The sequence below is a fragment of the Bombus vancouverensis genome, chromosome 11 (assembly GCF_051014615.1).
Source record: "Bombus vancouverensis nearcticus chromosome 11, iyBomVanc1_principal, whole genome shotgun sequence".
In the NCBI taxonomy this organism is placed as follows: Eukaryota; Metazoa; Arthropoda; class Insecta; order Hymenoptera; family Apidae; genus Bombus; species Bombus vancouverensis.
Genome location: NC_134921.1, coordinates 10,581,895 through 10,594,570, shown reverse-complemented (window position 1 = coordinate 10,594,570; position 12,676 = coordinate 10,581,895). Strand labels below are relative to the sequence as shown.

Here is a 12,676-nt window from a genome sequence, read left to right as displayed (position 1 = left end):
ATACAGATTGGTGGATAAATTGAATGTAAAACAAGACGATCGAAGTCGTGCGATATTTAGTCAAATTTAATTGAATTTATTTCATATATCCGAGCACGATACGTAACAAAAAGGATCACAGGAGTGATAGACAGTAAATAAGATCATTAACAATTTCTAAACTCGCGAACACGTTCCATCGCGGGAATAACGTTATTTTTCATACGAGGGGAAAATCAAAATGATATTTGTACGGTTGCGTGCGTTTCTGGCCGAGATATCAACAGCGTCGGTTTTTTATGAATTTATTTTGAACCTATGAAATGCAGCCATTGCCCCGTCACTGTAATTCCATCTCGCTCAATTAATATGACGAAAAATAGCAAATTTTATTTGGCGCGAAATACAGCGTTTCCATTCAATTTGCGGGTGTGTCCACGCGAAAAGATAAATTGTCAACGGGATGTCTTTTTCCAGATATTCGGTGTTGTCTGATGCTTGTCTGATGCTCGACGCGTGCAACGGCTTATTAAAACAGTTAAACGCATAACATCGAAAACTTTCATGTATATATTACTATGCAGGTTGTACAAAATATTTTAAAATTTCATTAGCATTGTAATGTCACGACTGTGCTAGTAAAGTTTAGGAAACTAGTTTGAAAATGTATCTGCAACTTACAAATATATATTCAATAAACACGAGTCATTTCGAACACACGATAAATGATGCAAATGGTCCCATTGAATATCGAGGCTTATTAGTGTAATAGACTATCGACGATTGGTAATTATGCGGCGTACAGGAAACGGCATACGCGTGTTCAATCGTCCTTTGCTTTTCGGAGGCTCAATTATACTGCCCTTTGACCTTTCGATCCTGGAGGATTTCCCGAGCAACGACGACGTGACGTTTTAAGGGCGTCGTGGCAGCCTAACGATGCACGGGCAATATTTCTTAATACCGACGTTTTCGGTTTTAATGGGGACCGACGTGGCTCAAGCTTCCACACAGCATTCACATCCTCTCTTTTCCCCTCGTTTGTCATAACGAATTCTTTCACGAAAACAAAACATGGCTTCTGGTAATTTTCTCGTAAAATCTCGTCCGGTAAAATTGTTTCTCCGAAACGCAATAACGTTTCGACCATTCAGGAAATAGAAGGTTATAGATAAAAACGATGGCTACGTTTCTCCGTGTCGAGTAAAAGTAGACGGTCGTCGATCAAATCGAAACCCCTAGAGAGCCGCTTGGCAAATATTAGAAACTCCTTTTATACAGACGATCCCTCGTTCCATGAAACTTTATGGAAGCCTATGGTATATCTCGCGAGTGGTATTTTTGGTTCTCTTTTTCATCGAGGATCACGACTTTCATCGCCTCGACCGATAGCGGAAAATACGAGGAACGATGGCGTGGATCGAACGATCGTGAAAAGAATTTCATATACATGTAGAGTGATTCCTGTCACCTTTGCCAAGATAAGATGGCAAATCTTCGATTTCTCCAAATACTTCAAAGTAAAATATTCTTTCTGTTGAGGTTATTCGATGTGAGAAAACATTCGAACAGAGAAAACTCGTGGATAAATTGTAAGGCAGAAAATATATTTAAATAGAAGTGTAATTATAAGTAAGAATACAATTTGAGCTGGTCCAGATCCGCACGCTAGCTGTCTTATCCAATAACTAAAAAATCCCGAAGCCAACGTCGCCTGTCTACTGTTTATGGTCTGCCTTCGTCGCAGTCTTTTGTCTACGCGCTGTCGATGGCTTCAGTGTTTGAGAAAACTAAAAAGACCAGATGTAGAGTTTTCTTATAAGTGGTGATCACTTCAATACTTCCTATAAAAACCACTGTCACGTGAAGAAGCTTACGGTAGTCTTTTGCTACACCATTGGCTGATAAGCGTGCGTTTAGTATTGCGAAATCGTTTGGTCAAATAGAACATGGTAATACCTCTTTTTCGATACGTGTGCAACGTGATTGGAGCGGAAACTGATCGCAAGGACGACTCTGAAAGGCGCTTTAAGCTCCTGGGAATTCTCAGAGAGCTATGGGGGGCTTTTCCCCAAAAACGAAGAAAATATCCGACGATACGAACACGCTGGGATAAAGAAGGTGATTTCGAGTCTAGATTTACTGGCTCTTCAGTCCCTTCGTATTTATTCGCCATCCGCCTTTCCAATTTTACCGCGTGCGTTTAGAAATGGCCGATGTTTTCGCTGAAAACCAAGCTAGGCTGAATTCAGCGGTTTCGTCGTGGTTATTCGAGTCACGAACACTGCGCCGTGTGAATAGCGGTTAAACAGAAGGAATGGAGGTCGGGGAAAGCTTTGGGAAATTTTTCCAGTGTGCCGGCTTTCCGTACTGTCACGTTCTCATTTCCATAGCTAGTAAATGGTTATATTCAGGCGATCGCACAGAGTAATCCGGAACGAAGATCGACAGCCTGGACAATCCGATTACGCAGTTGCGTGACAGAACGCGAATTCACGGTTTGACTATCGCAGTTTGATATACGCGTGTTAGCGTTCTGTGCGAGTTCGAGCGCGAGTATGACATCCGTACGGTGGTCACGTTTCACTCTTGAACCTTTTTCACTTTTAATTCGAGAAGAGACAAAGTTGTTTCGAGTTGTTTGTTAATTATTAAAATTTTTAAGGACATCTTGTTTGAAAGTATGGAAGACTGGTAGGGACTTGTATGTTTTTGGTATAGTTCAATAACAAAGGTACTGTCAATTATACAGGTTGCCTTGTAATTGGATGAATATTAAGGAAAACGACGATTCTGCGTGATAGAATGTTTAAAAAAATCATTCGAGTGTCTGAAACTGAGCTGTTGTAAATTTGTAAAAGTTCTATGGAAGATTAGAAACTGGTCGTTTCATCTACTTTGAACAGTTCTAGCGTTAAATAGGTAATGTGAATGTATAGCCTGTTGATTCAGCGAATTATGAATTCATCATTAATTAGTACACTTCGGTGAAATTCAAATACAATTACTATAAATCGATTAAAGTGTTTTAATACCAATTAACGGCTGTGTATATAAGTTCCTTCACGATTAATCAATGGGAAACTAATTGACGATACATTTTCATATTATTTCTGCAATAAGCACTTTCCACAGATGCATACCGAGGTCAATTAATTTCCTCTTTAATTGCATGATGTTGCACGGCTATAGAAGGTCAATATAACATTATCCGTGAACAGTGGCGAAGCGGTTGACAGGAGAAACAAACACGGCTGTGTCAACCTTGTCGTAGCCACGTCGTCAAAGAGGAAATGAAATTACTCGTAGCCGTTTAAAAACTACCCGTTGCTGGCGACGTTGAAAATTAGTCTCAATTTTCCACTCTACGCGCGATTAAACGAGCGTTTTCAAGGTGTCTGGCCTTTTGCGGAATAAAGTCGCAATATATTCAGCGAACCCGACACTCGTGACCATCGATGTTCAACTCCGCGCTCTTGAAACTAATTTAACCGTGTACACGGTGCACTTGCGCGCACACGTTTGCCAAAGCGTACGAGGAACAGTGGAACTAGCCTGTTCTGGTCAGACTAACGAAAAGCAGATTTCGTAGCGCAGTGAATCGACGATTGGAAAGTCGTACCAGGGCAATTGCATGGAGAAGAACTGTCATAACCGGGACAAGCAAGGATCACGAGAAACGCTAGATCTCACCAAGGACGAGTATACTGTTTTCACGAGGAGATGAGAAAACTTCTAAGACCAGTTTCTTGTTGTCTCGCTAGAGACAGAAGACCACGAAAGATGGCAAACGAATTTTATCGAATCTTCGCGATAGTCGTTTCCTCGGAGATGCCAGTTTTCTACGATTTCCATGGGAAACGTAAACGTGCATTCGTGGAATAAGTTATAAGTGGAATGGAAAAATAAAAATATCGGAATGGAATCGCGCATATTGCTGTTCATAATTACATGAATACTTTGGTTGATTGATAAATTGATATATTGTAGATATACAATACGCGAACATCGCTAAGATATATGAATTTCTGAGAAGCTAATGATCAAAGCAAAGTCGTATAGAATTACAATTGGATTATTCGATGAATTATAATTACAAAGTAATTCAGTTACATCGTATTCAATTATATTGTAATTCGTAATTCAGCTTCACCATTCGATTAAATTGCAAGACGACTCGTAATCGCAATTGAACTTACAACGTAACTTACGTTTACTCTGCATCAATTACAACGTAATTTACGTAATTACAAGGTAATCGATTTACTAGTTGAAGAACAATGTAAGTAAATTACGTAATTAAATCACATCATAATCCAATTAGCACACCAGTGGATCGAACGCATCATTTATTATTCTCTTACGAAATCAACAGATATACAGTGACTTACTCAAATATTTTTTTATCAAACAATGGATGTTCCCCATATTTTTGCATACTATATACGCTTTCTATGCATTTCTGCACCTTTTTCTAATATATGCAAATGAATCCGCAATTTACTCGTGACATACTTTCGACCGTTAATGTATCTACTTCTGCCAGTAATTTCATGATTGTCCCTGAGATTCGATTCACGTAGGCGACATTTTTCCAAATGGACTGAAACTGCTCGGCGAGCTATATGGCCTCCTAAGCATTTCTATAAAAAGCCAGGCGGAAAAAGGCTCGTGGGGAAGAAGTTCCTCTGAATTTTGGATTGTTTGTACTATGCCTGGAAAATAGCTCTTTGTATTCTACCACGACTCAAAGGGGCTGGGATGAAATGAAACGAAGTTTTGCGGACGTTCGTGAACTCTCTTTGTATTTTATATGCGTCAGGTGGGAAAAACGGTCCTCTGTAGAAAATATCTGGATAATACTGGCGCTCGAGGATTCGGCTTTTGGAAAGCAAACGAAACGCAACTCGTGAAATCGAAGACGAAAGAAACGTTTAACACGTCCTTCCTCTTTCTGTTATCGATCGTTCGTTCTTACGAACAAAGGGATCGGCTAAACGAGTTTTTCTCTTCTATTTTTTCTTTTTTGTCGACTTGACCCAAAAGAATGCTAATTTGCCAAAAGTATTCCGGTTTATCGCGCTGTAGAGGAAAAATTATTAACTAAGAGACGTTGCAACGAACGACCTTCCATTTGAACGGAGATCACGTTTTAATCTCAATCTCGATTTGAGAATCTAGATGCGAGATCGTGGTTATTAAAGGGAGCAAGATTACAACAGTAGAAAGTTATTACAAGTCGAATTTCGAGCCGTCACGTCGAATTTACTCCCATCGTATTACGTTACTGCGTTTTCCAATTTAATTGTCTATCCTGGAGACAGAATTTCTCAGAAAAAGATCTAAATCCAATGAAGCGAAGCTTCCTTCTTTTAGGGACAGGATTACCAAGTGCAATTCCGCCGAGAAATCTCACCAAGATGTTCCATTTTATTTCACGTATTTCTTGGAAAATAATTGAATCGCGAATTAACTTTCGGCTGGGTTAATTATGCAGATATTTTCTCTGTATTACTTTCTAGGTCACATTTACGCATAATCATTCTGCTCGGTTATATGGGTGATTTTATTTTTTCACATAACGATTATCTACCTTCAACTTATACCTAAATATATCCTACATAGTTAATTAAAATTGAATCGATATGATAAAAGGACTAAATGACTTATTTTTATGTAATCATGATTCCGTCTCAATAAACATAAACATTAATAGTATCAACAATATCTGTACGTTGCGAGTAATTTTTTTAAAAAAGATTTAGTAGTTCTAGTGTTAACTTAATTATCGCATAGATAACTTCTCAATCGGTTCTTTGATAATCCATTAAGAACTAAACAATGGTTATAATGATATAAATATTTGAATTTCTTTAAATTCTTTTGATTAAAAGATTATGAAATCTGCGTCACGAAACAGCGAAGAAAAAAATATTAAGCGAATCTTTCAAATATCTTTCACAGTCACAATTTTAAAAAACGGGATTTGGTAATTAATTGCAACGGGTTGAATAAAACTATAAATGGAACATTGCGTTAATGCAACATTGAACCATAATGGATTACTTCCTATACAATAAAATATTCGCCGTTTGTAACAACAGTGATACAGACTGTACCGAATGACTGTTACATCTGATGATACACGATACAGTAGAGCTCCATTTATCTAAACTTGTTAGGGGACAAACAATTTGTATAATTGGAGCTCAGCAATTATTCCAACTACCTGCAATGTTTTGTTAACCAGGCTCGGATAAATGAATCGAACGAGCAAAAGTTAATCGGATATTGACTAAAATTTTGTTCAGATAAACGAAGTTCTACCATATGTCGATGAGATTTCCTTTCAACATCGAAACAAAGCAGGATTCTACAGGTTGAATTCACGATTTACGACAATAAAACGTACGGCAAACGAAAGTATTCCAGCGCTTGCAAAAACCTTTTACATATTATATGAACATATTATATGAACATATTATATGTGTCGTACAAAACATTTTGAAATTTCATCAACGCTGCGACTATAACAGAGTCGACTATCGCGATTCCATTATAAAGTTTGAAATCAATCTAAAGACGTATGTACAGGTTACAAGAGCTTAGTTTAGCTTAGCCGACGATGTAGCTACTATACATTTTCTAGCTTCTATACATTTTAGAACCGACATAATCACAACATCGTGTTTCGTTATACTGCTAATGAAATTTCAAAACCTATTATGCAAAAACCGTACAGCATGTACGTAAAAGTTTTCTATCGTGAATATTCAAATACTTTCGTGGATCACTGTAACCATCTCTCCTTTCTCTATAATACTCTGTGACTCTATACAGTCTATGCCATGCGTTTCACGTAAAACCAATTCAATTTCGCGGCGTTCGCTGCATCAATTAACACGCACAGTATCGATGCTGGGCGCTTCTATTTCGAAATAATATTCCTCGTAATATCAGACGTTTCAAGGATAATTGATTGCCAAGTAACATTACGTAAGACACGGCGTAGATGCTACAAGTAATTTCCTATCTTGGAATTCCGTTCGTGTCGCGTTCAATTCGTATCCGCTTGCAGGACAAACTCGAAGGATGATTCTTCGGGATTCTCGTGTCCCGAGTTTCGTGTCGAACTATACCGATGCATCGGTAATACGAATCACGGTTGAATATGCATCCGAATGGAATATGCAACGGGAATGTCGCTACGAGCGTATAAATCAGTTAGCTCGGGTGGATTTGCGCGCGACCGAATTCACGCGTACAATGCTGGCACGAATTTTTGCCCAGTACATTATTTACGATATGGTGGTAGGATATCCACGCGGGTAACTGCCACTCTATTTCATCAACGTGACACTCTTCGTATTTTCGAAAATAAAACCAACGGAATAAAACCTATCCTGCTATACTCCCACTCGAACGGAACACCAGGAAGATTCAGCGAACCATTTCGCGATTGAAACCAGGTTCAGCGAAAGTGAACGTTTTATTTCTCATAATACTACGTCATACGCGTTCAGAGATACGAAAAATGGGAATCTGTCGAGAACCGGCAACCAAAACTTCCGCTTTGTATTCTGTGCACTCCACCCTTATATTTCAACCCTGTTGTGTATCACGACAGAGAAACGTTATTTAGACTTATTTATTTACCCTTTACGTATTCAACTCAGAAAGAAAATTTAGCCAAATCCTAGACAAAGTGACGAAACACTCGAACCTTCGAGAACGCCTTGGAAGAACTGACAGGATATCAACTGTGAATTGGCGGTCACGATCGTTTCCGTCTCGAACGATAAACACAGAAATGATGAATGAAAGCGTAACATTTACTTACCCGTCGCATGACACGCAGAGAGAACGATGACGTCTTCATCTTGGTGGTAATCCTGGCAGGCGTGTGCGGGATACGTGTGAACGCTGGCGTTAGCTATGGCGATGCTCGTCGTCGGTTTCCTCGGCGACGTGAGATCCAGGTATGAATCCTGCCTCCGAGTTACGCAGGGCACCAAGGACGCAGAGAGAGTTCCGTTGTAGAGTGGGGGAGACACGGAGGAGGCTCGTCCGAAGAGCCGTCAGGGGTGGCTCGAGGCCACAACTACAGGTGGTCGCGCGTTGTTGCTGGACCTTCCCGCCGATGTTTCGTTACTCGGTATACCGTTACGCACGTTCGTGCATAAGTGAGGAGGCGCGGGCGCACGAAACTACCTGACCGGCCTCGAGAGACGCAGAAAAGCTGAGAACAGCTGGAACGATTCTTCTCCGCGAACCGATGGTCTCGATCTTTCGTCGCTAGTCTAGGTAAAGTTACGTGTACAGCCCGCGAGATACTCTGACGAAAATCTATTCTGGTCGAGGAACGTTCCAGAGATTCTTCGATACGTACGACGAAGAAGATTCGAGTAAAAGAGAAACGTATATAGAGAAGAAACGCGATGACAAGAGGACGTCGGGTAGACGTCGAAAGATGTACACGGAAGGACGTTGACGCGGCTCTGGCCTGAGTTGCGTCTGACCGGCTGTCCCGTCTAGCTGGTCTCCGAGCAGCTGTGGTGGAGCGAGGAAACCAGCTCGACGCTTCCTCGCGCACGCTCGTCGCGACGCCATAGCGGCGAACCCCAGGGCCGCGCCTACTTTACGAACGCCTAGACCAGAGAAGTGCCAAGGTCGCATTTCCAAGGCCGCCACGACCGACCATGTACTACGCCTTCCTGTTACCTCGATTGTTTTCCCGACTTGTCAAGGATTTTCCATGGTTTCTCGCGTGTGCTCCGTTTTATATTCTCTAATGTGGATACTCGTTGCTAAGAGTGTCATAACTGTTCGTACAGTTCATATCTTGCCCTTTGCTCACTTCTTAATGGTGCGAGGTTTTTCTTGAAGGATACAAGCCACGTTTCCTTGGGAAAGTCCGTGTTCGATGCTTTAAGAGCAGCCTTGGAATTATTCTTTCGCTTCAATTGCGCGCAAACGGTTAAGAGGATGAGTCCATGGTCGGCTAATACTCAACCGCTTCTTTAAATATTTATCAAGCATTTTTACCGTCTTGCTAACTTTACGACCAAGCTTTATCGACACTGCTTTAAACGGCCAGTCCTTCGATTGACTTTGTTCCTTCTCTTTTATATGTATTTATATTTGAGAGATAACGAACAGCTTGCGGAAATAATCGTGCAAGTATTCGGAAAGAGAACGATCGCGATTCAGAATGAAATACGAAAGAATACGGCACAATTTGGATTTATTCGTATTAGATTCTCGTTTCGACTTGCGAGGAATCCGTTTCTCGTTTACGATCGTACGTTGTTATACGTTCGACGATCGACGAGCGACTGAACCTTCTATCATATTGATTGGAAAGTTCCTGTCGTTTTCGTCCTTTGTTTTGATTTAACCGAAGTTTCTATTACGTAGTTCGTCTCTACTATGATATCTATCACTGTTTATGATAGTATTCGGTTTATGTATTTGGCAGTCATTTATTTTACTGTTGTCGGATTCTTCATTTTTATTATTAAAATGTCGAATAATTCAGAACGAACGATTTATAAAACAACGAGCATGTTTAAAAAGTTTCACGATCATCTTCCTTGAATTGAATCACACGTTTCTTTATATATCAATCGAATTAGTTTTTAATTTCCAACATAAGAATATATACGCTCTTATGTAATACCTTAATATAATGATATATTGACGTATTTTCTAATACTATAGATCATCGAAACTATCCCTTTGCATAGGAAAATGACAGTTTTGCGTCATTACGTCGCCGTATTCTTCGTTCTTCTTTTTTTTCTTAATTCGAAGCCTCCTCGTCTTTCAAGGTAATAAGAATGTTAACTGGGCAATATAATGAGGAATTCTTTTCTTAATTAACAGAACTCAGCGTGTAAAAGAGGAAAAACACGCGTACGTGACCCATAAATGAGCCGCTGGGGATCGCGTTGTACCCCTTAATTAACAAGCTGCACTTAATCAGTCACCAGCGTATGTTAGTATTCGTGACATGACGTATGATGAAAATTACGAAGGTCCTATCCTCAAGGTAGAGAAAACCAACGATGCAATTGCCTGCCTGTGTATATGAAATATTCATTTTCCTCGAACCCGCATCTCCCACGCACAACGGTGTCCTTTTCTTTCTCCATATTTTATCGCCACGTACGGAATGCGCCATCGGGAGAAATCGATTTTTCCTATTAGATTTCGTTATTCAGTCTCCATTGTTTCCTCTGTTTCGTAGATTAATCCCTTTTCGACAATATTTAATTACCTTTCCGACTATATTCGATCACCGTTCCGTTCTTTCGCGAGCGGGATACGTAACGTAATGCTATTTCAGAATTGCCAAGCGCGCGTTGTTCTTTACGTATTTCACTATGGGACTCGGAGATAAATTGCATCTGCTGCGCGCTGCACCCCTCATGTGCGTCACTGGTTGCGCGGCTCATCGTGTGCAATTTTATTGATCGGTGATTTATCGAGGTGGGCTTTTCTATTTCTACGCTCCGATCGAGAACCGGCAGTGTAACATCATCTATCAGAAATGTTATTCTTTCTCTTACGAGTCCCATATTTCACGGAAGTCGTTAATAAAGAAATTACGCAGACAGGAAAACGCGAACTTGCGTACTTGCGAAACTCGCAGGCGGTAACAGGTGGAACGAAGGTGAGGAGAGTGAAGTGGCTGAAAAATTAGATTAGAGCGTGATTAAGGTTCTCTTTTGCTATCGTTAAAGATTTATTTCATAATATTACACCAACAACTATTATTGAATTTTTATATAATAATAATAATAATTAATAATAATAATAATAATAATAATAATTAATAGATAATAATAATAATAATAATAATAATCAATAATCAATTAATCAATCAATGATAATAAAGACAATAATAATTCCATTTTTTTGTTTACTGCATCGAAAAATACGAATGAACGCTTACATACATATATTAATTAATTGCAATGTCTTACAATTAATGTAATAATAGCCTAAAGACGCGACGCGCATTAGAAAATATTTCGACATTATCCGCCATATATATATATATAATTTCTTGTATATATATGTATATATTGAACTATATATATCATTTCTTTTTCTCTGTTCTCCGTTCACCGCTTCTTTTCGATTTGAGTCACGATCGATCAGACGCGGCTTCGCCTAGTCCCCCGATCGATAATTGCATTCATTCTTCTTCTTTTTTTTTTTCTCTTTTGTTTTTTAGCTAGAACGCCTCAGTTTATCCTCCGTTTCTCGTCCGTCGTCAACACACGTGGAATGCTCGATTGCGGCAAGTTCGTTGAACCGGTCTCGCGTTCGAAATAATATCCCCTAGTTAATAATCCCGTTTTACAGCGAAAAAATTCACAGGAGCGCAGTTTACGAGCGAAGCGTCCCTCCGCCGAAATTTCATATATACTATACTACGTACGATAAATACACATTGATCACCGATCGATCGGTTTCTTCATCGTCTTCGCTCTTCTTCATTTTCTTCCCTATTTTTTTCCCCATCTTCCCTTTCCGTTCCCGTCGCGTTCTTCCTTCTCTTCCTTCGTCATTATCTTTTTTTTCTTTTTCTACGCAAGAAAGACAAGAGGTACATTTGTTATAATGATAATCAGGAAACGAAGGTTTCCCGGGGTTTGCATCCACAGACGGCGAAACAACCGGGCGGAGAATTCAATCGAATACGTTTATATATATATATAATATATCTATTCATTTATATATATATATAGATTTATGCATTACGCGATATATTATAATATCATTAATATGTGGAAAAAGAAGCTCGTTAATCGTTTACGGAGCACACTGAAGAATTGTATTATTTTTTATTATTTTTTTTTTTTCGTCGATTAATAAACTGCAAATTTATTCGCAATGTTATGTTACACGGATGGTATAACGGCGATAACGGAACAATATATATATTTCATTTATTCATTCATTTATTTATATATCTATACTTTGCATTCTGTAAAATATAATAATACGGCGACTGTTGCGCGCTCGCGGTATACGCGCGACGTTCCCATACACCTACGACTTTCCTTCATTCTTTCTCGATGAATCTCCCGCGATTTTCGATCGTGAATATTCGCGTTGTTCTTTCACGGTTACGTTGACAGTTTTCATTTCTTCGTGTTCTATCTGTGAATCGACCAGCGACCTGATCGAACGAGGAACGACGCGCGTCACCCTGCTCGCATTAATACCCAGACAATGTAGTGACAAAATAGAAGACAAGTAAGTACAACAACTATTGTAGCTTAGATGAGAATCTGTTATTGCCGGGCCTCAGACTCGGAACGTTTCCATTTCCGTGACTCTTGTGTCTCGACTATTCAACGGAGGCTCTCCCCGCGTAAACTCTTTCTTTCTTTTTTTTTTTTTTTTTTTTTGTTTGGCAGTGACGTGTCTTGCTTTGAACTAACGTACCATTAGCGATTTTTACGCGTCTCACAGTTCGACGCCCGATCGAATATCCTTACGAACGATGTCTTTCCTTTCTACTTTGATTTTCATTCATCTTCCTCGTTGGAAACGAAACGAGAAACGAAAGGAAAGACACACTCGGCTGGGTTACAGTGAATTTTCTGTAGGGCTGCTGCTTTGGGCTTTCGATTGTGTCGTTCATGTTGGAAATAGTAAAAAATGTACAAGAAAGCCTCTC

The 12,676-nt window shown here is 39.6% G+C and overlaps 1 protein-coding gene across 1 annotated transcript in view; it reads right to left on the bottom strand.

The window, feature by feature from the left end:
* Window positions 1–8,487, bottom strand: part of LOC117154831 (neo-calmodulin) — an 85,040-nt gene extending 76,553 nt beyond the window's left edge. The window contains exon 1 of the mRNA XM_033330172.2: window positions 7,820–8,487. Coding sequence (XP_033186063.1) covers window positions 7,820–7,858 — 39 coding nt within the window. The 5' untranslated portion in view covers window positions 7,859–8,487. The remainder of the gene's footprint in view (window positions 1–7,819) is intronic.
* Between the last annotated feature and the right edge of the window lie 4,189 nt (window positions 8,488–12,676).